We start from the raw sequence: 27,490 nt of genomic DNA on the forward strand, positions 1-27,490 counted from the left end.
ATGAATTAACTGAAAGGAAATATTATGTCACGATGAGTTTAGTACTGATTTGTGATCTTAAAAATTTACAAGTGAGAGACAGTCACTAAGTCTATAACAGAAAAAACTTGTAAAAAAAATAAAATAAAATAAATAAATAAAAAATATATTTCTATACTAAAAAGTTTTTTTTTTCCACATAATGAGGGTGAATTGAAAAAGCTTGAATGTAGCCTGCATGTTTTATGCGTATTTATAGGATTAGGAATATTTCCATAACATGTTATAATGATCCATAATTTTTGTTCTGAAAGTTATTTGCTCTGGTTTTTCTTCTCATTTTCTGTTAAAATGTGAGTTGTGCTTTTGTGACAGGCTGGGGTGAGGGAAGAGGTGGGTGAAGGTGGACAGGAAAGGATGTGAAGTCGTGTGGGATGAGTGGACAGGGTAGGCTGGGAAAGCAGCCCAGGCTGGGAGGGAGGGAGGGAGGGGATGGGGCAACTGGGTGTGTGATAAGCCTGGCAGGGCAGGTGGGTGTGGTAGTATTGGGGGGATAGGTAGGTTATGTTTGTAGTTAGGAAGGTAGGTAGGTAGGTGGAAGGCAACATGAAACCAAAATTTATTTACATATCAGGTGTTGGTCAGACTTTGAGGTATCATGTGGCAGCAGAATACATAATATATTTTTGCAAAAATTATTATATGATCCATATAAAATCACAGAGCTAAGGTTAGGGTTCTTTAATTAAAATTAATTTAGATGTTGCAGTCCAATTTTAATTTGTTAAAATCATATATATTTGGAAGCAAACAAACTGTTGTAATAAGCTAAGAAGTGTATATTGCCCCAGAAAGGTAGATCCACAGCTTGTTTAAACCAGTGAGATTTCTGAAATCCGGACCACACAGGATCTAGACTTCTCTGGAGATTTTGTCCCACAATAAGCTGATACAGCAACACAAACACAGAAAGATAGTGTGTTCATTTAATACAATAAATATTCCTCGTTTTCCTGACAGGTTTCCTATACAAGAAATACATTAAAATCTCTCAGCCATTCAGGTGAAATGTGTGTTGGGAGATCTCCTCTTTATTACTCTCTGGCATGTTGAACAAATGAGAGGTTTCTGAGTTGAACGAACCCCCGTGCTCTCCGGTGTAAGAGCTCCAGGAAATAAAACCGATGAAGCCGCTTTTCATGTCTGTTCTCAACTTCACTACGCTGAACTGCTGAACTTCCAGAGCTGCAGTTTGCCGGAGGAGAATACGCCCTGGGTTGCCTTTCTGTGGAATTTATGGAGAATCTGAATCTTTACCATGTCAATCTTCCTAAAACATTTTTACCTGGAAGAAATGATAAAGAAGGAAAAGATGACAGGTGGAGCAAAATACGGCTATGTTTGGGTCCTGACCCCTATCTTTGGTGGAATGAGCGTTTTCAGCTTCTTCAGCTTTACTGAGAGAGTCGACTCTTCTGTCATTCTTCTGTTAAAACCTAATGTTAAAAATGAATTCTGTCGAATGAACAAAATGTGAGAAAGGCATAACAGACCCCTAGTATTCATTATGATTAAAAAACCAAGCATTTCTTGGTTGTATAGGTATTCACCCCCGGTACCTGGTAGAACCACCTTTGCCACCATTTTCAGTCTCTTGTAGACTGGAATAGATTTTCTACTATCCTGGTATTGCTGTGTATTTCCCTGCATCCCAAATCTTCCCAGTCCCTGATTATTAAACACATTAAATGCTACCATCACCATGCTTCACTGAGATGATGGCGTTTTCAGGTTGATTTCATTCGCGGTGTTGGATTAGTGCTTTGTTTCGAGTCTAATAGAGACTACATGTTTGCTGAGCCATCCTTCTTTTTTCTTGCCACAATGCCTAGCATTGTTTTCCCCTCTATCTGAATTTCTTTAGAGATAATCTTGCCCTCTTTTTTGTTTGTTTGTTTCAGGCTTCCTCTAGGCACATTTGTGGTTCCTTTTCGATATTATGAACCATTTTGTAAAGATTCTGCACAAAAAATACAAAACAGACTTTAAATTAAATATTTTATTACTATGTACTGCATAACAGAATTATTTAAGGCTCAGGGATTATGGGTCTGTATTTGTCACATGCATCATGTGACGTAGTAAATGGTTTTCCTTAGCTACTTTTCCCCACAGTGAAACAATGAACAATAAATGAATAGAATAGAATTAAAGATGAGACATATAATAAAATAGAATAAACTTGTAGTCAAATATAGAAGTCTATGGAAAATGTAAATATACAGAACAATAGAAATTGCAAAGCAAACAGTGTGTGTGTGTGTGTGTGTGTGTGTGTGTGTGAGCGAGGACGTGGAAGTCTTGAGAAAGTAGCACACTGGAAGGCATGAGCAAGAGTAAAAAAATGTTACAGTTTTATTGTACTTTTATTTTTTCTTTCTTCATTCCTACACTATCAGCTGACCTTTGTTTAGCCGCACCCTCTGTTCTGACCACGGCACAGGTCTACATTCTACTTGCTCGCTACATCAGTTATACAACATTTACACTTTTCCATCACCCTCACACTTTCGTGTCCATGTTCAGTAACCGGATTGCGTGAGTGTAGAATCTCCGCCTGTTTTGGTCCTCAGGATTCTCAGATGCGAGACTGTAGAATGTCCAGGGTGGTAGAAGTCCTAACCTGAATGCTTAATTCGGAGTTAAAGTAATTAATCTTCACAAAAATGGCTCAGAATATTGAAAAGGAAGCACAGCAAAAAACAAGAGGTCAAGAGTAACTCTGAAGGAAAGAGTCATAATTCAGATGGGAGAAGTTTATGTTGACATGATGCTGAGCTTTGTGGCAAAATCCCAGCATATTGGCGACTCAGCAAACATGTTGGAAAAGATTTGCACAGGGTCATGGGCGGTCAAGGCTCATTGATGCACGTGGGGAGTGAATGCTGGACCGATCCAACAGACGAGCTACTGTTGCTCAAACTGCTGAAGACGTTAATGCTGGTTCTGATAGAAAGGTGTCAGGATACACAGTGCAGGACGGGTCAGGGCTGTTCTGGCAGCAAAAGGGGGACCAACACAATATTAGGCAGGTGGTCATAATGTTATGCCTGGTTGGTGTATATCTTATTAATCCAACACTGGGAACAAAATCAACCTGAGAATGGCATCACACCAGCTCAGGTTCAGGACATAAATATGGCTGAGGTGTTGCTCATTTCAGTGGCATAAAGTCTGGAGCCCTCTTGAGTTTTGCCCTCTAGCGAAGAAAAGGTTTACAAGTTTAGTTCCAGAAGTGACATTTTAACGATTTGACTTTTTAGTGTTTGTAAGTGTGATATATTAGGCCAAAGTGTAATGTTGGTTATAAAAACATCACTCAGTCACACAGTGATGTCATCTGGATCCTTTGACATTTTCAGTGTTGAATTCTCCACTCTGATTGGCCAGAAGCTGTTGATTCATTTTCCATCACAGCAGCTCTGGAAAATAATTCCTGCTCTAAGGCAAGTCTCGGGTCTATACAGTAGGATTGTGACAGACAGACAGATAGGAAGGACCTGGATGTTTACAAGTTACGACTAATGATAAACAGTGTTTTTATAAATAAGCAAAATTTATTTAAAAGAAGAATAGTATACAGATATTCATATGCTGAAAGGAGATCTCCAGTACCACAGGACGTCAGGATGAGGGAATTTATGCTTTTCTGTTTCTCAAAGACAATTTCCCAAACCCTGAGTAGGACAAATGAATGGCGATAAACATAGAAATGATAAAAGTGACACAATCATGCTGAAATATTTTCACAATCATGTTGAAATATTTTCACAATCATGTTGAAATATTTTCACAATCATGTTGAAATATTTTCCTTGCTTTTAAAATGACTCAAAAAACAAAAGGAAAAGTGTCAAATTAGGCACAAGTCAGTGCTACAGGAAAGTGAAGCTCAGATATGAGGTGAAACTTCCTGTTTATTTACTTTAAACTTTATTTAGTCTCTGATTATGAGAATTATTTAGTCTTTGGGATAAAACGGTGGCTTTTAGTTCATGATTCTGTCTCGGAGATGTTTTGTGTATGTCGCCATCTACAGGCTGCATGGTGTTAGTGTATGTCATCATTTTGAATTTATTTCATGTTAAAGGTTATGTAAATATCAGTTAGAGGCAAGGTAAGGCAGGGTGATATCCCTCATCATGTTCGTTGTAATCAGTCTGGACCCAATAGAAACAAAACGTTATCCACAATAACAGACAGAGAAATGACGTCATGTTAATGATGTACTGATAAATATTTCTGACCCTGTTATCTATTCCTTATTGGAGGACACTGGACAGTGAACTCTAAGGATACACAGTCAACTGGGGTAACACTGAATAAGTAATAGAAGAACGAGTAAGAAAATGATGACAGAGTGAATTTAGTTTTGATTTGATGTTTTCCTGATGCAAATTAGTGCATCAATTTGATTCATCTAGGCAAAGCTTTAGTCTGATTCAGTGAATCTTCAATGTGACTTGGTGAATCTTCAATTTGAATCAGTGAATCTTCAATTTGACTCAGTGAATCCTTAAACTTGACTCAGTGAATCTTCAAATTGAATCAGTGAACATTCAATTTGATTCAGTGAAGCTTCAGTGTGATTTGGTGAATCTTCAATTTGATTCAGTGAATCCTTAAATTTGACTCAGTGAATCTTCAATTTGAATCAGTGAATCTTCAATTTGACTCAATGAATCCTTAAATTTTACTCAGTGAATCTTCTATTTGATTCAGTGAATCTTCAATTTTGACTCAGTGAAGCTTCAGTGTGATTTGGTGAATCTTCAATTTGATTCAGTGAATCATTAAATGTGACTCAGTGAAGCTTCAGTGTGATTTGGTGAATCTTCAGTTTAAACCAGTGAACATTCAATTTGATTCAGTGAATCTTCAACTTTGACTCAGTGAAGCTTCAGTGTGATTTGGTAATCTTCAATTTGATTCAGTGAATCCTTAAATTTGAATCAGTGAATCTTCTATTTGATTCAGTGAATCTTCAATTTTGACTCAGTGAAGCTTCAGTGTGATTTGGTGAATCTTCAATTTGATTCAGTGAATCATTAAATGTGACTCAGTGAAGCTTCAGTGTGATTTGGTGAATCTTCAATTTGATTCAGTGAATATTTCATTTGATTCAGTAACGTATTAGCTCGACTCAATGATGTTAACTCAAGGTGAATCTTTAGTCTGACTCAGTGGAGCTTGAATTCAATTCAGAGAGGCTTTAATTCGATTCAGTGGAGCTTAACATTACAAATCAAAACCAAAAACTCACTCACAGTCTCTCACAACGGCTTTCAACAGCTTCAGATTATTTACAAAGCAAATATTACGTACACAATAAAAGAAGGGGGGAAATCACAGAGACAAAAAAAAGCAGCAAAGGATGTTGTTATTATTTATCTGCTCGTGTTTAACCATGTGAAGTTTATCCGCTCAACGACACCTCGAATGGGTAATGCTGTGGGAAATCGTGAATGACTTTCAGGGCCTCGTTATACAGCTCCAAATCTGCAGAGAGGAAAAACAAAAGAGTCATATTACATTCCTAAATCTTACAAAAACATAACAGGGCTTTATTTTAAGGAGAAATAAAAACATTCCCTTACAAAAGTTTCCAGAACAACATGAATATTAATACAACAGAAATCTAAATGACAGATAAATGAATTCATGTGCAGGTGTCCGGCTGGCTCTGGCTCTGGAGTCTGTAATGATCAGTTATGTGATGCACTCACCAAATGAAATTCCTTTTTCGTCCCTGAGCATGTTGTACGCCACAGCCATGATGGTGCCTTTATTCGACACCATGCCCACGACCTCCACTATTCCGCTCAGCTCTTCTTCCAGCTGGGAGAGGAGGAAAAGGGAGATTTTTTAATTAGTTATTAAATAATTCAGTAAAAGAAAGTAGTTGCCCTTTAAACACTAGATAAAATATACAACACAGATCTGGTGCTCCTGTGTGTGTGTGTGTGAGTGAGTGAGAGAGAAGGTGAAGATCACGTACCGGGTTACTCAGCTCCACAGACGCGTTCTTTCCCTCTCCATCCGTCAGCGTGAATGATTTACCGCTTGGATGGACCTGTGAAAGAAAAAGACGAGTTTCTACATTAAACGGTTTACTTTTAAAAACTTAAAAATGATTTAGTTACAGAGTATAATGAAGAAGGATGTGCTTTTAACGCGTGTCTTATCTGTGGATGCCGTTCTCTGGCTTGTTGGAGCCATATATATATATATGGCTCCAACAAGCCATTATATGTATTATATGTCTTATATGTATATATTTTACAACATAGATATATTTTTGTTTGACAGATCATTTGAACTAATAAAAATAAAAATATTAAAATCATATTTTTAAAGCAAAAATTGACAACTTAAAAACAAATTAAGAGTAAATAAATAAAAATATATAAAATATATAAATAAACATTTTATTTAAAATAAATAAATAAAATTCTACTAAACTTGCATGAAGACAATGTAGGCTTAAAAATAAACTGTTTTTAGATTTCATTTCATTCCTGATCATTATTTATTAGAACAGAGTTTAACTATAAAAGGTGTGTGTGTGTTTATGTATTTATTTATTTATTTATTGGTTTTTGGTGACGTCACTGCCTGTGTAGCGACAAAACTGTAACAAAAAATGAGATAAATATTAGAGTTCAACTTTCAGCAACAGAAATTCATTCATTTTTAGCAATAACAACCAGGCCTGATTATTTATTTATTTATTTATTTTTCTTGCAGCATCTTCTCTGAGTTATTTATATTTATGTCACAGTGTGAGTGCATGGCTCGCGCTGAGTGCGCGCGCTGCCCTGCCTTCTCTTTACCTTTTCCACGCGTCCTATGAAGCTCACTGGCCGGCTCACGTGCTGAGAAAGCATCGAGGCGTTTATTCTGGTTTTTGGAGACTCGAACACACCCGACATTTTATACGCTTTATGGTTTAACCTTTAAATGTGTTTGCTGCGGAATTCCGGCTTGTTGTAGAAGTCAAACCGCGCGAAAAACACACTTGTGATGACGTATTTCCTTTGGACTGCAGCGTCTACTTCTGTATTGTCCGTCACCTTTTAACTTCCGTAATAAAGTGAGACCGTGTTTCTCGTTCCAATACTACTGGTAGATGGATGAATGGATGGATGGATGGATGGATGGATGGATGGATGGATGGATGGATGGATGGATAGATAGATAGATAGATAGATAGATAGATAGATAGATAGATAGATAGATAGATAGATAGATACTTTATTTATCCCAATGGGAAAGTTACAACTTCCGGCAGTATCCACAAACATAGGTAATAAGGTAATGAAATAAATAAATAAATAAATAAATAAATGAATGAATGAATGAATGAATGAATGAATGACAAAACAATATTAAATACTAGGATTTAAGGGTACAAAATGTAACAAAAATATAACAAATATAATAAAATAAAATATACTAAATACTAGAAACGTAAAGGCACAAGAGAAAATAAGGTGTAAATATATACATATATATATATATATATATATATATATATATATATATATATATATATATATATATATATATATATATATATATGATAAACCATTTGATCATAAAGATTACAATATTTAGATACAGTAACATTAGAATAAAAGAAAGAATGAAAAATAAATACCATCAGTTATTTTAATACAACTGAAAATCCGTAGCAAAACAATATATTTGTAATTAGTTTAAGATTTCTTTCGGCAAACGTCCAAGAAAACGTTTAATGTTGATTAGATATGTTTATTATCACTCTTAAAAGGTAGATTTAACCTACTGGGGAATTAATGTGTGGCGATAAACAGGTTCTTTTGAGTAAAACCTGCTGAATAAACTGAATAACAAACAAACATATAATTACACCGAAGGTTTAAGTATACATTTGGAGAGTATTATATATATATATTTATTTATGTGTGTGTGTGTGTGTGTGTGTGTGTACATTACATGCTCGAGTGGAACCATCGTTGGATCTCTTTAGTTTCCACTCGGATTGTAAAAAAAAAGCCACTCGTGATAAGTTCGCGCATGCGCAGTATCATTCAGTGTGACATTTTGAAACAAAAAACTTGAGCTGTCAAACGGACAACTTCGCTCACGCGCTGATCATTTAGACAAAACATGACGAAATGATGGTGTAATTAGGATAAATTGGTATATTGCGTGTTATTTCTGCTGCTGTGATTTTTTTTAATCTGTTAGAAATAACAAAAAAAAAAGTCACGGTAAGTTAAAGCTAAGTAGCTAAGCTAACTATTTACATATGACGTCACCACGCCTGGTCTCCTTATTGTATCTAACATTGTTTTCAGTAGAAATGGATTTCTTTGTTCTTGAGTAAGATTTTAGTTTAACTTTCATTGTTCTGATGCAGCAAGATGTTTAATTTCTTTGGACTTCGGAAGGACTCTAAGAAGTCCTCAGTCCCCGAGAGAGAGACTGACGGATTTGTCATTATTGGTGAGTAAAAAAAGCAGCTTTAATAAGAGATTTAATAATGAGTCGAAAAACTTTTGTGTTAATTACAGTTGTGTGTTAAAGGATGAAATAATTCACTGTCGTTACTTTATTTACTTTATTTATTTAAAAAAAAAATATCACCAAGAAGAGGGTTAGAAGGGAGGAATGAGAGTCAGTGGTAGTAAGACTGAGTACATGTGTGTGAATGAAAGGGAGGGAAGTGGAACAGTAAGATTACAGGGTGAAGAGGTGAAGAAGGTTTAAGTACTTGGGGTCAACAGTCCAGAGTAATGGAGAGTGTGGGAAAGAGGTAAAGAAGCGAGTGCAGGCAGGTTGGAATGGGTGGAGAAAGGTGTTGGGAGTTCTGCGTGATAGAAAAATATCGGCGAGAATCATGGGGAAGGTGTACAGGACAGTGGTGAGACCGGCCATGCTGTATGGTTTAGAGTCACAGAGACAGAGTCAGAGCTGGAGGTAGCAGAGCTGAAGATGTTGAGGTTCTCTTTGGGAGTGACAAGGTTGGACAGGATTAGGAACCAGTACATCAGAGGGACAGCTCATATTGGACGTTTGGGGGACAAAGATAGGGAGGCCAGATTAAGATGGTTTGGACAAGTCCAGAGGAGGGAGAGTGAGTATATTGCTAGGAGAATGTTGGACATGGAGCTGAGAGGCAGGAGACAAAGAGGAAGGCCAAAGAGGAGGTATATGGATGGAATAAATGAGGATATGAAGCTAGTGGGTGCAAGTGTTGAGGATGCAGAAGATAGGGATAGGTGGAGAGAGATGATTCACTGTAGCGAATCAGTGTAATCAGAGATTAGTCATCAGAGTGATCAGGGATTGGTCATTTGGAACAAAAGTGATACAGGATTGGTCATTTGGAACAAAAGTGATACAGGATTGGTCATTTGGAACAAAAGTGATACAGGATTGGTCATTTGGAACAAAGGTTATATGAGATTGGTCATTTGGAATAAAAATGATTTAGGATTGGTCATTTGGAATAAAAATGATTTAGGATTGGTCATTTGGAACAAAAGTGATCAGGGATTGTTCATTTAGAAATAAACGATCTGGGATTGGTCATTTTGAAGAAAAAAAATATCTGGGATTGGTCATTTGGAACAAAAATGCTTAGGGATTGGTCATTTGGAACAAAAATGCTTAGGGATTGGTCATTTGGAACAAATTGATATGGGATTGGTCATTTGGAACAAATTGATATGGGATTGGTCATTTGGAACAGGGATCAGTCGGTGGCTCCACATACTGGTGGTGAGTCAGGTGAACCATGAGCTCTGTTGTATAACCAGCAGGTGAGGTGTGAGCTGGAGAGCCTTATCCAGAGCCGGTCAGTCACTAATCCATGCTCAAAAAGAGTCACTAGAAATGTTGATACGCTCCTTTTTGAAATGTGTCTAAAAATGACAGTTGGTCAGCGTAACACCGATGTGATTTTACTGTGATGACAGTGTGCTGTAGAAAGAGTTCGCTAGCCAATGTTATAAGTTAACAGGTCTGTCATGTTTACTTGTGAGCCAGTGATTTACCGTTGGAAGGCGTTGGTTACTCACTTTTGTTGTAGAAACTTGGATGTGAAACACGACACGTTGCATTTCTTTTGTTTTCTGCACTTGCTCTCGAAGAGCCTGTTTTCATGCAATATGTGACCAGCCCGAATTTCCTTCCTTCCCTCAGCTTCTGAAATCTGATCTTATGAAATATTGTAACTGCATTTTTCCATGCCTGGTCTGTTGAAATGAAAATGAAGACGGCAGTTTCTCTGAACGCCAAAGCTCTGAATCATATCTACAGAGTGAGGCTCAGGTTTCACGTTATTGTGTTCGCTCTGGCGCTAATCCCTCAGCTTTACTCTGAACTTCCGCGCCTGAATCAGACATGGATCGGATCGTCGTCTTGGTGATTGGGCGGATTCACCTTCCGCAAAGGCGAAATGACTGACTGTGTGCGCAAACACTTCCACCCGTGCCTCTGCAGACGACGCCGTACTCCAGGGTCTAATGTTTTTCCATTGCGTGTCAGGCGTGTGTGCTGGAGCAAGCTGAAAAGATAGCACTTTGTGTGATGCAGGACGCATTACCGGAATAGAACCGAATAGAATAGAGGGGTTTTAATTAGGATAGAGTTATCAGAATAGAATGTAGTTTTTAAACTGAGGCATTTAATCAGAATTGGAAACTTGTATTAAAATAGAATAAAGCTTTCAGAATAGAAAGTAATAGGATAGAGTTTTAAGAATAGAAAGGTTTTGAACAGAATTTTGTGTAGAATAGAGTTTTGTCGGAATAGAATAGTGGTTTAGTTTTTGTTAATCAGAATAGAATTTAATGAGAATGGAGAGTGGTTTTCTCACAGGTGATTAGAATAGAAGAGTTATATCAGAATACTTTAAAATAGAAGAGAAGGATAATGTTTTCTCAAAATAGAATAGAATCCAGGGTTTTTTGCAGAATGGTATAAAGTATTAAAATAATAGTTTTATTAAAATAGAATAGAATCCGATCGAATATAATAGAACACGAGATCAGAATAGAAATGTTCCGTTTTGCCAGAGGTTTTTTTAAAATCAGGATAGAATAGCAGAGAATAGAATAGATTTGAAATAGATCAGAGTTGTATCAGAATAGAATAGCTGAGAATAGAATAGAGTTGTAATAGTTTTATCTGAATAGAATAGCAGCAAATAGAATAGAGATGTAATAGACCAGAGTTTTATCAGAATAGAATAGCAGAGAATAGAATAGAGTTGTAATCGATCAGAGGTTTATCAGAATAGGATACAGTAGAGTTGTAATAGAACAGTTTTATCAAAAGAGAATAGAATAGAGTTGAAATAGATTAGAGTTGTATCCGAATAGAAGAGCAGATAATAGAATTGTAAGTGAAATTCTAGAGTTGTAATAGACCTGAGTTTTATCAGAATAGAATAGACTTGTGATAGATTTTAGTTTTATCAGTATAGGATAGAGTTGTAATAGATCAGTTTTATCAGAATAGAATAGACTTGTGATAGATTTTAGTTTTATCAGTATAGGATAGAGTTGTAATAGATCAGTTTTATCAGAATAGAATAGACTTGTGATAGATTTTAGTTTTATCAGTGTAGGATAGAGTTGTAATAGATCAGAGTTTTATCAGAATAGAATAGAGCTGTGATAGATTTTAGTTTTATCAGAATAGAATAGACTTGTGATAGATTTTAGTTTTATCAGTATAGGATAGAGTTGTAATAGATCAGAGTTTTATCAGAATAGAATAGAGTTGTAATAGATCAGAGTTTTATCAGAATAGAATAGAGTTGTAATAGATCAGAGTTTTATCAGAATAGAATAGAGTTGTAATAGATCAGAGTTTTATCAGAATAGAATAGAGCTGTGATAGATTTTAGTTTTATCAGAATAGAATAGACTTGTGATAGATTTTAGTTTTATCAGTATAGGATAGAGTTGTAATAGATCAGAGTTTTATCAGAATAGAATAGAGTTGTAATAGATCAGAGTTTTATCAGAATAGAATAGAGTTGTAATAGATCAGAGTTTTATCAGAATAGAATAGAGCTGTGATAGATTTTAGTTTTATCAGTATAGGATAGAGCTGTGATAGATTTTAGTTTTATCAGAATAGAATAGAGCTGTGATAGATTTTAGTTTTATCAGAATAGAATAGACTTGTGATAGATTTTAGTTTTATCAGTATAGGATAGAGTTGTAATAGATCAGAGTTTTATCAGAATAGAATAGAGTTGTAATAGATCAGAGTTTTATCAGAATAGAATAGAGCTGTGATAGATTTTAGTTTTATCAGAATAGAATAGACTTGTGATAGATTTTAGTTTTATCAGTATAGGATAGAGTTGTAATAGATCAGTTTTATCAGAATAGAATAGAGTTGTAATAGATCAGAGTTTTATCAGAATAGAATAGAGTCGTAATAGATCAGAGTTTTATCAGAATAGAATAGAGCTGTGATAGATTAGAGTTTTATCAGAAGAGAATAGAATAGAGCTGTGATAGATTAGTTTTATCAGAAGAGAACAGAATAGAGTTGTGATAGATTAGAGTTTTTCAGAATAGATTAGAGTATCTCAGTAGAGAACAGAGTTCCGAGTAGAATTCAGCTTATTGTGTATAGATTTCGGATTTTTACTGCGAGCTCTTTCCAGAAGGTCAGTGGTGACATGGGTTCTGCTGCATCCTTCTCCGCTATGTTCATCAAGGTGAAGGCAGCGAAAGGCAAGTAACTCACACCTACAGTCTGTGGGCGTGTCTGTGGGCGTGTCTGTGGATATAGAATATATTCAGGCGTGTTGATGTAAGACGTATCTGAGCCGGGGTATTGATGTGGGAGTTCTCAGTATGAGCATCACTTTAAACCCAAGCTGTAATGTGATTTCTCTCAGTGTGTTGTGTTTATAACATACGCAGGATGCTGGATGTAATGTATGCTCTTCTAACTGGCTCCAGTCTCTCTCACGCCGACGTGATGAAGGAGAGATCAGCAGAAAACACTCTGTATAACATTCCGAGAGGTGTGTGTTCATGACAAGTTCAAGAGCAGATGCTCTCCTAACCGCACAGTGCATCGAAAGTCAGGAGCAGCTGTGTTTCTTCTGAAGGCTTTATCTGATTTTATCTCGCTTACCCTGTACTCTCGGTCTTACTGAACCGCTTCAGCGCATGTAATATAAACCAGCAAATTAACACAACTCCGCTATATTCAGAGGAGCTTGTAGTGTTTTTAAAATCAACACAGATTTTCTGTACATTTGGGTTGAGGAGTGTTTCATGTTCATGTTTCATTTACATGGGTACAGCTCTTATTATTAGCACGTCTTCACCGCTAGGAGTTTCAAAGAAGAATCCTGTGCTTATGATTTCATCAATTTAAGTATTTTTAGCCAAAAAATGCAGCAAAGGCAAGCTTTTTGGGCAAAAACCGGAAGGGACTGGAAATAAATAATTAAGCGATTCCCAGAAATGTTCATTTTACAAAATATATGACTCACACAGATTGGAATAAAAAGCCCTACAAAAATTTTGTTTAAAAATAATGTCACTTTATATACACATGTGAACTATATATTTATCTAATGTGAATATTTTTATAATTTAATTTAAAAATTGACAAGACTCGAGATTTGGATTTCTCCCCAAAAAATCAGACTTCAAGTCAGTTTATGTTTGTTGTATTTCCTTGTCCATTTCCATCTTTTCCAGCCACCTGGCGTCTCGTTCCGAATCCTCAGCTTCACCTCGGAGCATTGTTAAGCGCCTGTCCCGAGCTCATGGGAGACACGTGGGTGTGCGTGTCCTCCGTCGAGCTTTTTGTCCGTTTCTGCAGCCATGGACAACGGAGTCTTGGGAGACTTGCTGCTGTGAAGGGCTTGCTCTGAGATCAAACGCTGGGATAATTGCGGTGGGTTTGTGAGTCAGTGTGACAGAAGCCTCTAGGGAAAGGGGTCTGTCTGGGAAAAGCCGAGCCGAAAAACAAGAAGGCCGGAATAAGCAGCTCGTCTGTTTCTGACCTCGCAGAATGAACCGTTTCTGGAAGCACAGCCAGGATTTATTGGGTGTTGCGCTCAACAATAACGTTAGAGTGATGGTTTAAGGAGTTTGTGTGTGCGTCTGGGGTGTGTCGATTGTAATGCCGTAAACCTCCTGACATGGGAAAGCTGTTGGACTTCGTTCGTTAGGATTTGATTTTGAACTTAAAGAAGTACACAGGATAAACGATCTCTGTACGTACATCAGATTATAATTTAAGATGATTGGCTCTTTATTATATGAGGATTATCATCATTATCACCTTTAAGCATTTAAGGTCACATGACCATGACATTAGCTATAATACAAACTCAGTAATTTACATAAAAACCCCCAAAATATCTCTTCTCTGTCTTTTCAAATATCCTGTCTGATTTTTCTCCTACTTTGTCTCATCTTGGTTTTGGTCACGGAAATGTATGAGTGTTTCCTGGTGTGTTTTTTTTTCACGAACGCTAAGAAGATTCCCGAATGACGCAACAGAAAAGCGTCTAGACTTGGGTGAGTTGGAATCCCAGTGAAGTGACAGCCATCTGGAATCAGGAGAGCGAAATGGGGCATGGAAGACAATCTAGCTTTCCCGTGTCAAAAGCGACACTGTCCAATTAGCGATCCCTCACTGCGTATGTCTGGCCGCATGCGGTGTAACGAGGAAAAGCAATCAGCCCCGCTAGCTACAGGCTGCTACACAGCAAGAGGACGGACGACACCGCGCAAGAACGTACTGAACAGTGCCCTGGGCTAATAAGGCTAGCAGCGGGAACAGCGGAAGTTCAACTTTGAGCTAGCGTGCAGCGAGGTGTTTTGTAGCGTTCTGTGCAAAAACCTGCACCACACTTAAAAAACGTGAAGCAGACCTACAGGAGAAGTTCTGGATTTTGATATTTGCTCTGATGAACCTTCTCGTCTTTTGTTCCTCAGGAGAGACGGCTGAGGAGCAGGGAGCGAAACGACAAACCAGAAACACAGCGCAATTCACCACCAACGTCATTGTACAGCCGTCTATGGTGAGTTGCGTGTGTGTGTGTGTGTGTGTGTGTGTCAAAGGCAATGAATGGCTGTATGTCGTCTCTTTCAGAACAAACTCAGTCTTTCTGCATATAAACGAAAAAGCTGATATCTTTTTAGAAATATATGAGTATGATGTGCAAATATCTCCCTGTTTTTTGTCTCGTTATTGCGTCCTCATATTTATACAATTCATATTTTAAGGATTTGAAATATTTCATATCCCTAATCTCATGGGCTTATAGATGATCGCATGTGAAAATAATACTTGTTGACTTCCTACATTAGAATTGTAATATTGATGAGCTTTTTATTTTGTACAAAACAGTGTAAACATATGCTATTAGTGTTGCTCCTAAAACAGAAGGCAAAAATTGTATTGTTTCATATAGCAAAACTCACAAGGATGCTTTTGTAGTTGAAAATGTTAATAATAAGTTAAAATGTAGTTAACAATGTTAATGATTCAGATTTGTTTTTGTTTATTTACCAGGTTTAGCATTTTGTGGTTGTTGACATGTAGGCTTGTACCGTTGAATCAAATGCAGTAGGTATTGAGTCAGTTGTGGTAGGAACTGACTAGACTGTGGTATGACCCGAATCAAACGCAAAAAGGAACTGAATCGAATGTGGTACGAACTTGAAACGAATGCAGTGGGTACTGAATCAAATGTGGTAGGAACTGAATTGAAGTTGATAGGAAGTGAATAGGTGGTAGGAATTTAATTTAACACCGTAGGAAGCGAATCGAATGGAACAGGTGCTTAATTGAATGCGGTATGACCCGAATCAAATGCAGAAGAAACTGAAACGAATGCGGTACGAGCTGAAACGAATGCGGTACGAGCTGAAACGAATGCGGTACGAGCTGAAATGAATGCGGTACGAGCTGAATCGAATGCGGTACGAGCTGAATCGAATGTGGTATGAGATGAATCGAATGTGGTATGAGCTGAATCGAATGCAGTAGGAGTCAGATTGAATTCAGTAGGAACCAAATCGAATGCGGTAGGAGCTGAAGTGAATACATTAGGAGCTGAATCAAATGCGGTAGGAGCTGAATTGAATGTGGTAGGAGTCAAATTGAATGCAGTAGGAGCCGAATCGAATGCGGTAGGTACTGTCACTGTAAATGATTTCAGACACACACAATGTTATTTACACTGGTATTGGTATCATGCGAAGGCATAGCGTTAATATTTTTAGCCGTTTTGTGTACATGTACACAAAACAAGTATAATCCAATTTTTTCCCCAGATTCCTCCCTATAATACACTCACTACATCCAGACACAGTGAAAACTCCAGTAATGTAGCGGCAGTGAAAATTATAGAGGTCGTAAAATTTCTAACTGCTATTTAAATCCACTGGTTTCACCTCCTACAGCCTCAGAAGCACTTCGCCTACACAGCTAATGAAGGACTTTTATCTGAAACGTCCTGTTTCTCTGGAAACTTTGTGTACTCCGCTGCAAATTTTTATTACCTCTCGATTTATTACCAAAGTTCACTGAAGTTCCTCAGTAAGCCCGACTCGAGTTACGGTGTCGGAAAGCTGTAAAATTTATTTTATGGCATCCCAAACTGAGCTGATACGGAATGATCCTCTTACATAAACGAAAGTGTTTCTTATCAAGATGTTATGAGTGCAATGGGTGAGCGTTTTTTTTTTTTCTTTATGATGACACTACTCCACTCATCACTCACTTTTCACTCACTCACTTTTTTAAATAAAAGGGCTAAAGAAGTGATTTCATCTGATCAGATTTTTGTAATAAAGAAATTAGTTCAGCCACGAGACCCGGCCATAACGTCTCCCAGATCAGGTCCGTACACACACACACACACGCACACACACACACACTGGATGAAAGTGAAAGAGAGAAAAGGCCGTGTTGGTTCTGCTGTGTGGGCAGCAGGTGCCCAGTTACAGACCCGAAATCAGCAGGAGTCACATGGCACCGTTTTCAGTGCGCCGTGCCAAAGGCCATATGGTTGATGTAAAAGAGCCAGTCACTTGCTTTGTGCTTTTATACTGCAGGGGGTTTTGTCTGGATTGTGCAAATTATAAGGTTTTAATGGCAGCCAAGACACTGCAGAGCAGATGTGTGTGTGTGTGTGTGATTGCGTGTGAGGGGCAGACTGAGGCTGAAGTGTGTGTGGTTGCTTGGCAGCGTGGCACTAACCAGAACAGATCGTATGTGTGAGAAAGAGGAAAAATAATCAAAGCCACTTTTGACACTTTTAACCTGAGTTAGGTGAGCAGCTCACCCACACACTCTGAGAGCAGATAAATCCTTTATTTCATACATAGAACACTTACTATTATTATTATTTTTTATTATTATTAGTAGTAGTAGTAGTACTAGTATTTTATAAAACATTTTATTTATTTTTTATTCATTTTATTTATTTTTTTCTGTAACATTATACATTTGTTGCTTAATTTTCTTTCCAAAGAATTTTTAACTACATTTTTAATATGTGAAATCTCTTGTAAAATAAATATAGATCTTTTATAAGTTTTTTTTTTTCTTTTTTTTTTCATTTATTTGTTTATTACAATCATGAATTACCTAATTATGGCTGTCACTACATTATAATATTTAAAAAAAAAAAAAAAAAAAAAAAAAAAAAAAATATATATCTATATATATATGTGTATATATATATATATATATATATATATATATATATATATATATATATATAATATTTTTAGATCTTTTTCATCAATAAAATCAAATAATTTATTAAAACAAAAAACTAAATCTTATTTCTCATTTTGTAGATTTTCTGCTTCTTGATTATTTAAGTTTTTGAAGTGGAGCTACACTTAACCACAGCGACGGCACGTCCTACTGTTTTTGTCTGTTCTTATGAGGAATGGCTGCAAAACAAGCTACTTCCTGTTTTCACTTACATTATAGTAGCTGTAAACAGTCCTTCCCTCACCGACTTCTCTTTTCTCCCTCTCATGAAGTTAAAAAGCTTGTCACGTTACTAAGCAAAGACGTTACAGAGCTCTGACACTGGAGACTCCTTTAAAAAATCTCCTCACAGAAAACCTCTCCATATCAGTCAGTATTCAGTTTGTGTTATTAGTGTTAGGCTGTCTCACTGGTAGTTTAGACTGAAACAGATGATGGCTCACGTGATGCATCAGAAATGCCAAAGCTGTCAGATGATGCATGAAGCGCAGCATGGTACTGAACCCGACACTAGCTGCAGGAGGTGGTGTGAGATCGGTTTTTTCTCCGAATGTGAACGCGACTCGTACTCGGGACACGGAAGAGCCGAGGTGAGGCACTGTACTGCGCGTAATAGCACCAAAAGAAATACAAAGCAAAAATACGGTCGACGTATACGGTCAAAAGAGTCGATGCGGTCGTGTTCTGCATGAGCGTTTGTGTTGATGTAAGATAAAAACAAATGCATTGGGGTTTGCTAGAATCGAGTGAGACTGAAACCAGACCGAGGCTGTGAGGGGAGCAATCACACTCAGATTCAGACCACAGCAAATGTGTGCAAACGTGTGAAACCACCTGAGTAGAACTTAGAGTGACACACACACATACACACACTGTAGTATGATGTTTTGGAAGAACAAGAATAATCGCTGCTTGTGTGCACTGTGAACATTTCCTGTAACATCTTGTCTGTGTTTAGTTTCATGTCAGCCCTTAATTACATGAAGAAGAGCTGCATCAGGGCTCCACATCCATTAACACAGTTAGACGTCAAAATACAGCAGGGAACTGATTATATGCGTGTCGTTCTGGATGTCAGTGCTGTTTTTAGCAAGACGTCCTCTAAGACTTGGACATTATGTTATGGCAGGGCAACAGGACGATAGGCAGGGTGACAGGACGATAGGCAGGACTAAAGGACAATTGGCTGGATGACAGAACGATAGGACGATAGGTAGGACAATAGGCAGGATGATAAGCAGGACAACAGGACAATCGACAGGACTATAGAACGATAGGGAGGGCGACCGGACGATAGGCAGGAGGATAGGCGGGGTGACCGGACAATAGGCACGGCAACAGGATGATAGACAGGACCACAGGATGATAGGCAGGGCAACAGGATGATAGGCACGGCGACAGGACGATAGACAGGACCACAGGGCGATAGGCAGGGCAACAGGATGATAGGCAGGACCACAGGACGCTAGACAGGACCAGAGGGCAATAGGCAGGGCGACAGGACGATAGACAGGACCACAAGGTGATAGACAGTACCACAGGACGATAGACAGGACCAGAGGGCAATAGGCAGGGCGACAGGACGATAGACAGGACCACAGGGTGATGGACAGTACCACAGGACGCTAGACAGGACCAGAGGGCAATAGGCAGGGCGACAGGACGATAGACAGGACCACAGGGTGATAGACAGTACCACAGGACGATAGACAGGACCACAGGATGATAGACAGGACCACAGGGCGATAGACAGGACCACAGGGCGATAGGCAGGGCGACAGGATGATAGACAGGACCACAGGGCGATAGGCAGGACCACAGGGCGATAGGCAGGACCACAGGGCGATAGGCAGGACCACAGGGCGATAGGCAGGACCACAGGGCGATAGGCAGGACAACAGGACAATAAGCAGGACGACAGGATGATAGGCAGGATGACAGGACGATACATAGCTTGCTGCTAATCCATGACAGGTGATGATCAAACATCTTTACATGTTAGAAATTGTCAGGATTAAGAGCATTTCAAAGATATTTATATTCATTTCCTCTTCCCTTTTTCATTTCTGTCCATTTACACAAAGCTCAGCTCCCAGAACCTGACTCATCAAGCCTCACTGGAGTTAGCATGCTATCTAGCACAGATTCAGCAAAGTCTTTCCTGAAAGCAGGTCATAACACATGCAAAATTTCACTCTGCTGTCCTGTTGTTCTTCGTAGTGAGGCTTTGCACTTTTAAGCTCCAGTATTAGCATGGTTACTGTTGCTAGCTAAACGATAGTCCCTTTCACTAGGAATCATAGAGAAGCTCTTCCACCCTTTATTCTGGTATTACTGTCTTTCTTCATGTCGTGTTTTTCCAAAGTACAGAGTGAGATTGATCTGGCTGCACTCGGGGTTTACCGGTTTCCGTCTGAGGCGTGGGTGGAGTTAAGGGGCATGTGGGAGGGTGTGGTCTTTAAGGAAGTTTTCCATTGCAGTGTTTTTAAACAGCTTGTGAAATAAGTGAATATCACCTATGAATAATTTAGAGCTTTATATACAATCACTTATTAAAAACAGAACCAAACAGCAAGATAGGAACAGACTCTAATAGCTAGCATGCTAACCTGCATTAAGATTACATGAAATCATTTGTCGGATATCGCTAGATGGAAGCGATCGATTACAAGCAAGACATCCAAGCACCTTACTTTTATTTGAGTAACATCAACCATTTTATTCTTCCTTATCAGTTTTGTTTTCACCGATATCACACACGGTACCTTCTGTTAAGTCTTAAGGCCATGTTGACTTGATCTCTTGAGCCTCCAAGAACTCATCTAAATCCACTTAAGTTAATAAAACGTTGGAAGGGGAAGAGGAAAGGGAAGCGGATAAGGGAATGTTTAATAAAGTATTGGAACAGAGCCAATAACTGGCGGGATGCCCTGGAAGATTTAACATCTCTACAACATAAAATGAACTGATTCACCGGATATCATAAGTTTTTGGCCAGTTTTTTATTAAATATTGTGCTAGTGCACAAGCAGTGTGTACAGCAACGTGCAAAAATCTCAGACATGTTTAAAGACACATTATAAACATGCTTATGTACATTTCCATTTCATTACTCAATACTGAGCAGAAAATAGGGAAGAAATCTAATTATAGTTGAATCTCTGCAGGAAAAAAATCACAGATATTTAATATTTATTTTACTTCAAATATTAATTCCCTCTAACATTTAATTTTAATAAAAAATAAATAATAAATATTCAATAAATATTGGATTTTTTTTCTACTTATCAAACTAGTAAGTATTAAACAGGTGTGTTGCAAAATATTTATATTAACATTGTTTTTAAAAATGATATAAATGCCCCAGACTTTCCCATTTGTTTGTTTGTGCATTAAATGTAATGATATATGGATAAAATAACAGCATGTCATTCTTTAATTTCTGCAGTCTAAGTGGAATAAAACACTGCATCTGTGCTTTGTGTCAGACTGTCACCGCTTTTTTAACGTTACTTGATGCACATCTGGAAACAAAATGCCTGTTGTTTAGCCATCTGTATACACTATATTACCAAAAGTTTTGGGACACCCCTCCAAATCATTGAATTCAGGGGTTAGGCTCAGCCCCTTAGTTCACTCATCCATGTCTTTATGGACCTTGCTTTGGTCACTGGTGTGCAGTCATGTTGGAACAGGAAGGGGTCATCCCCCAAACTGTTCCCGCAAAGTTGGGAGCACGAAATTGTCCAAAATGTCTTGGTATGAATCTGAAGCATCAAGAGTTCCTTTCACTGGAACTAAGAGGCCGAGCCCAACCCCTGAAAAACAACACCTGAATTCAATGATGTGAAGGGGTGTCCCAAAACTTTTGGCAATATTGTGTATGTTGGAGCCTTTATGGGAGGAAAAAAAGGCTGTCGGGATTTTATTAAATAAATAAATAAAATGAGTCACTTTCCTGATAACAACATTCCCCTCTTTCCATTTTCAGCCGTCCAATCCAGCACCGTACAAAACCCCGGAAGCCGTCCAGCCCTCTCCAGCACCTCCTACCTCAGCAGCGGAGAACACGGACGCCGTCCCAGCTCACACGGAGCTTCTCGGAGACATCCCCTTCACCCTAGCGCCTCACATCCTTGCCATGCACGCCGGCCTGCCTCGGCTTCCCGACTTCAACCTGCCCCGAGACATCAACGAGAACCTGGCCAACTTCTGCTACGACTTCACGCTGGAGAACTCGGTGCTGTGCGAGCCGTGACCTCCGACCCCTGATCGGCCCCCTAAAACCTCAGAGTTTACATGCAGGAACCCCAGATCACCAGGAGTATCATGCTGGTGGATTTCTCAGGATGTTAGGTAGCACCAAGTGAAACCGGCTCTTTCTAGAAGTAAATAAAATGATATCAGGATTGATGTTTGTTTTGCATTTCTGAGCTTGAAGCCACACTGTAGGGTATCTTATGCTGTAACACGTGCTTGCTCTGCTCTCTACACCTCCTTTTTTTGCTTTTTGATCAGCTCACATCTTAACCTGATCTTCTTCACAGTAAAATATTGAAGAAAAGCTGTTGTAGATGTCTTGAGAAGCCATATTAGATCATAACAAGATATCTAATGTCCAGGTTTTGATGAAAAGTATCTTATATGTTGTTGTTTTTTTTTAGTATATATATGATTTTGGATATATCCAGATTGTTACTGCATGATTTAATGGTTTGCAGTGAAGCTGTTCTGGCTCACTGAAGCGGCTTCTATTAATGTCCCAAAAGTCTCCTTTTTGGACAAAATGTCTTCCACATGCTTTCAGGCTTAGTTTCTGTTAGAGATTTTTCTCAGTTAGGTTTTAAAAATGCTTCTGACAAAAATATTAAAATCACTCTCCTGGTTGGATCCGGAAGCAGTAGAGATGGAGTTACAGGAACAGGAAACATGGCAAGCACAGCACACACATATCACACACACATCATACATACATCACACATACATGACACACATATCACACATCATACGACACGCACATAATACATATGACACATCACACACACATCATGTATATGACGCATCGCACGACTTATACATATGACACATCACACACACACATCATACATATGACACATCACATACAAACTCATACACACACATCATACATATGACACATCACACACATACACACAACACACACAAACTCACAAACACACACATCATGCATATGACACATCACATGACACACATCATACATATGACACATCACATACAAACTCATACACACACATCATACATATGACACATCACACACATACACACAACACACACAAACTCACAAACACACACATCATACATATGACACATCACATGACACACATCATACATATGACACATCACATACAAACTCATACACACACATCATACATATGACACATCACACACATACACACAACACACACAAACTCACAAACACACACATCTCACAACACACACATCATACATATGACACATCACAGACACACACATCACACACACAAATATCACACATACTGTGGGCAGACTGGGGCAGATGTTTTGTTCTTGGCTCCTGAGACTTCTGGGACTCTCTGTAGTTTGTACAAGGGTTGTTTGGGGTTTTTTTGTTGCGCTATTGACCTCTGTTCATTTCTGTAGCATGTATATTTATACATTTAACAACAGAATTTCAGTGACACATCTGCTGCTGTTGACACGCTGCACTTCTAGAAACATGTCTAAAACGTTTCACAGGTAACTATGTAGTAGGTTACTGGGTTTGGTCTGTGGTGAATATTTCTCGTTATTTCTCGTCATGTTTGTGCCTTTTTGAAATCCCAGACACTTTTTCCTCTTCATCGTCCAAACTATTTTCTCTCTGTCTGGACAAGAATCTTGCCTGCTGTGTTTCACCTTTTAAAGAAGAAAAAATTCATTTAGGCCAAATGTAGGGTCTAAAGTAGCGAACATGACGCTAATGCTCATGAGGTTAATGTAGCCAACAAGCTAAATCATCATTGCCTTAAACTACCGTTTATCTCAGTAACACTGAGTTCATAATGTTTTATTTGACAAAAATGACATATCATAGGAATTACCTAAAACTGTTTACTTCCTGTTTATTTGCACAACACAGAATCGGTAGCTAGGCTTCCTTCTCTCGTTAGCTCTATTCGCTTCAGCTAAACTAAAGAAGCAAACGTCAGGCGCCAAATACGTCTTCGCTCATCGCCTGCATTTAGGTTCAGAGGAAAATTGAGGTTAAATTCAAGGTTAAACTTGGAAACTCACTTTGTAATGAAAGAAACAAAAAAGATTGCACAATCCTCTCTGTTATTTAAGCTTCTTTCTTTTCAGATGATCAGAGGTGCCAATAATTTTGTGTGTAAATTGAGCATCATTTGATTAAAGATGTTTTGATTTTTAATGCATTGTGGAATTGTCTTACTGATGGGCCTAATGGTTACATTTTGTGTGTGTGTGTGTGTGTGTGTGTGTGTGTGTGTGCGCTTGTTTCCACCCTTCTTTCGTCACGGATGCTGATAATGTCCACACATGGCCAAATTTTCTCTGTGGTTAACTGATAAAACTGATAATAATGTACCACTGTTTATAGCTCAGTGCAGTGAAGTTAGAGGTGGCTACAGAAAATGGTGTAAGTTTTAGTGCTGTGAAAAATAAGCGCTACTGCTTCACATCGTACTCGAAATAGCATCAGGTTCGTAGTTGAAGACACCGAGGTGTATTATTAATGTCCAGTATGAGTAATTTCCAGGGAATATCTGAGCTTTTTGAGTTTTTGTTGAGAGTAGACCAACCTAATCGTCACAGTGAGACTCATCTGTAAATACACCATTTAGTGGTGTACATTTTAAGATACGCTTCATTTCGACACGCATCAGTCGTTATTAGATCCTTTAAAACTACACTGCTGTTTGAGAATAAATCAGCTCTGCGAAATCAAATACACTATATTGCCAAAAGTTTTGGGACACCCCTCCGAATCATTGAATTCAGGTGTTGTCTTTCTGAGGTTGGGCTCGGCCCCTTGGTTCCAGTGAAAGGAACTCTTAATGCTTCAGCTTACCAAGACATTTTGGACAATTTCATGCTCCCAACTTTGTGGGAACAGTTTGGGGATGACCCCTTCCTGTTCCAACATGACTGCACACCAGTGACCAAAGCAAGGTCCATAAAAACATGGATGAGTGAGTTTGGAGTGGAGGAACTTGCATAGACTCCTGACCTCAACCCCATAGAACATCTTTTTGATGAATTAGAGTGGAAACTGAGACAGACCTTCTCGTCCAACATCAGTGCTGATAGAGGAATGGTCGAAAATTCCCATAAACACACTCCTAAACCTTGTGCAGAAGCCTTCCCAGAAGGGCGGGCCAACTCCATATTACATTCATGTGCATGTAAAGGAAGACGTCCCAGTTTTGGCCTGGCTCACTGTCTCCGCTCTAATTCATCCCAAAGGTGTTCTATCAGGTTGAGGTCAGGACTCTGCGAAGTTCCTCCACTCCAAACTCACTCATCCATGTCTTTATGGACCTTGCTTTGGTTACTGGTGCGCAGTCATGTTGGAACAGGAAGCAGTCATCCTCAAACTGTTCCCACAAAGTTGGGAGCATGAAATTGTCCAAAATGTCTTGGTATGAAGCTGAAGCATTCAGAGTTCCTTTCACTGGAACCAAGGGGCTGAGCCCAACCCCTGAAAAACAACACCTGAATTCAGTGATTTGGAGGGGTGTCCCAAAACCTTTGGCAATATAGTGTACCTGAGCCATTTGTTTGCCTGTTTGTTTGTTTTTAATTTTTTTGCAAAAATAAATAATGATGTGGGAGGTGATCAGTTATTAGGGAAAAATAGAAGAGAAAAGACTTAATGAATCACAATAACATGGATTATTGCACATAATAATAATAATAATAATAATAATAATAATAATAATAATAAATTTTATTTATAGATGCCTTTCAAGTCACTCAAGGTCACCAAACAAAGTAATAAATCATTTTATTTTATAATTCCATTGTAATTACATTTATATACATGCATAATTACATTTACAATGCCTAGAAGAATCAGATGTTTGATGATTTTATAAGATGCAGTGTGTAATGTTATTTTGTAACTCTGAAGCTTACTTATTGATTCACTTATTGATTGATTATAAATAGCAGTGAGTCATTTGAGAGCCTAAAGAGTCGACTCTCATTGGAGTCAAATGATCTGACTCAGTGGAGAGAGCTGGAATTCTCATTGCTAGATGTAACTCTACTGCAAAAAAATAAAAAAAAATAAAGTTAAGGAAATGATGTGTAGCTGTGCCCTTCCTTTGATAATTACATGCCCCGCCCACACGCTCCACATATGGCAACGCCCCGCCCCCCGGCTCTCTACTCTGTTTGTAGCAGCCGCTATAGTTTCTGTCACTTGCAGCAACTTAAATGCTGGAAGCAAGTCGACCCTGAGAGATTTTTTTTTCTTTATAAACTCTATTTTATTTTATTTTCCCCCCCAATCAAACTCGCACCAAGAGCTTTAAGATCAATCACTTATAACTTTTTAGCAACTTTTTTCTTTCTTTTCTTTTCTTTTCTTTCTTTTTTAGCTGGCAGTGAAGAATGCGTAAGAAAGAGGAAACGGACACGCAACATTAGTAAATAAAATATTCTAACTTAAGCGGTTTTTATTTTATTTATTTTAGTTTTGAATTAAAAAAAATATATATGTTTAAAGCTATCTCAGGTATTTTTTAGTAACTACACGCGCTTTATCTAAAGCAGTCTAGATAAAAGTTTAATGCATTAAAAGACAAATAATAATAAAGTCGGGGGATTTGGGTTTTTTTTTTTTTAAAAAAACAACAAAAGATTTATAGTCTATATTTTTCCAAACGGAGCTGAAACTGCAGGATCACATCATGTCATCATCATCATCATCATCATCATCATCATGCAACACGACTCATCAGCAACAGCAACAGCAGCAACGGGCTAAAGGCAGCACGGGATCCCCCACCATCTCATCATCATCATCATCATCAGTCGTTAACGGCGCGAGCCGGTTGCTGCAGCCAGTCCGTGCCACAGTGCCGTACCAGCTGCTGCGCGGGAGCCGCCGCTCCTCTCCCTCATCCTCTTCCTCCTCTTCCTCTTCTTCCTCGTGTGCGTCAGCCGGGGGCGACGTCGCAGCACCGAGAGCGCCCGGTGCCGCCGCCGCGAGCCCGACGCGAGTAGTGACGCCGCTCGCGCGCCCGCCTGGAAACGGAAGCGGCCACGGCTCCGCGGACTGCGCCGCCGGGCTGATCGCGCGCTCCCCGCCGCCTGACCGCAAGGGCTCACCGGAGCGGCGCCCCGAATCACCTGCTTTCCGAGGTAAAATAAACCCATCTCATAGCCTTTTCATGATCCCGCATCTGCCTATATTTTTATATGTCATTTCCGTCACGAGCGCTTGCTTCACGCGCGCTGTCTTTCCAGTGTTCACGTATTATTATTATAATAAGAATTATTATTATTACTATTATTACTGCTGTTTAGTGCGCGTTCTCCGTCATCACACATTTACCGGGAATTCCATGGAAGTGCATGGATTGGGAAAGCATTCTCGTTTTTTATGAGGATTTTTCCATTCGGTGTTTGTTTGGTTTGGGTTTTTTTTCCC

At 38.6% G+C, this 27,490-nt stretch overlaps 3 protein-coding genes across 4 annotated transcripts in view; 2 read left to right on the top strand and 1 right to left on the bottom strand.

Annotated features, from left to right (window-relative positions):
* Positions 1 to 3,764: 3,764 nt before the first annotated feature.
* rpa3 (replication protein A3) lies at positions 3,765 to 7,077 on the bottom strand. The gene is made up of 4 exons (XM_058405295.1): positions 6,873 to 7,077; positions 6,038 to 6,112; positions 5,766 to 5,877; positions 3,765 to 5,538 (listed from the first exon to the last, which is right to left on the bottom strand). Exons 1-4 carry the CDS (start codon positions 6,969 to 6,971, stop codon positions 5,456 to 5,458), a joined length of 369 nt encoding a protein of 122 aa, XP_058261278.1. The 5' UTR covers positions 6,972 to 7,077; the 3' UTR covers positions 3,765 to 5,455.
* Positions 7,078 to 8,100: 1,023 nt separating this feature from the next.
* Positions 8,101 to 24,241, top strand: umad1 (UBAP1-MVB12-associated (UMA) domain containing 1). 2 transcript variants are annotated; one of them, XM_058405002.1, is made up of 4 exons: positions 8,101 to 8,294; positions 8,444 to 8,529; positions 15,018 to 15,103; positions 21,806 to 24,241. In XM_058405002.1, the coding sequence occupies exons 2-4, from the start codon at positions 8,448 to 8,450 to the stop codon at positions 22,070 to 22,072; spliced, it is 435 nt and encodes a 144-aa protein (XP_058260985.1). In that variant the 5' UTR covers positions 8,101 to 8,294; positions 8,444 to 8,447; the 3' UTR covers positions 22,073 to 24,241. The 2 variants fall into 2 exon arrangements, with proteins under 2 accessions (XP_058260985.1, XP_058260986.1); XM_058405003.1 differs by lacking the exons at positions 8,101 to 8,294; positions 8,444 to 8,529 and adding an exon at positions 12,262 to 12,785.
* Positions 24,242 to 26,251: 2,010 nt separating this feature from the next.
* The window catches only part of glcci1a (glucocorticoid induced 1a), a 41,368-nt gene continuing 40,129 nt past the window's right edge, over positions 26,252 to 27,490 (top strand). Inside the window, exon 1 of the mRNA XM_058404976.1 lies at positions 26,252 to 27,201. Within this exon, the coding sequence (XP_058260959.1) occupies positions 26,748 to 27,201 (454 nt within the window). The 5' untranslated portion in view covers positions 26,252 to 26,747. The remainder of the gene's footprint in view (positions 27,202 to 27,490) is intronic.

This window comes from Hemibagrus wyckioides, linkage group LG12, assembly GCF_019097595.1.
Source record: "Hemibagrus wyckioides isolate EC202008001 linkage group LG12, SWU_Hwy_1.0, whole genome shotgun sequence".
Classification (NCBI taxonomy): domain Eukaryota; kingdom Metazoa; phylum Chordata; class Actinopteri; order Siluriformes; family Bagridae; genus Hemibagrus; species Hemibagrus wyckioides.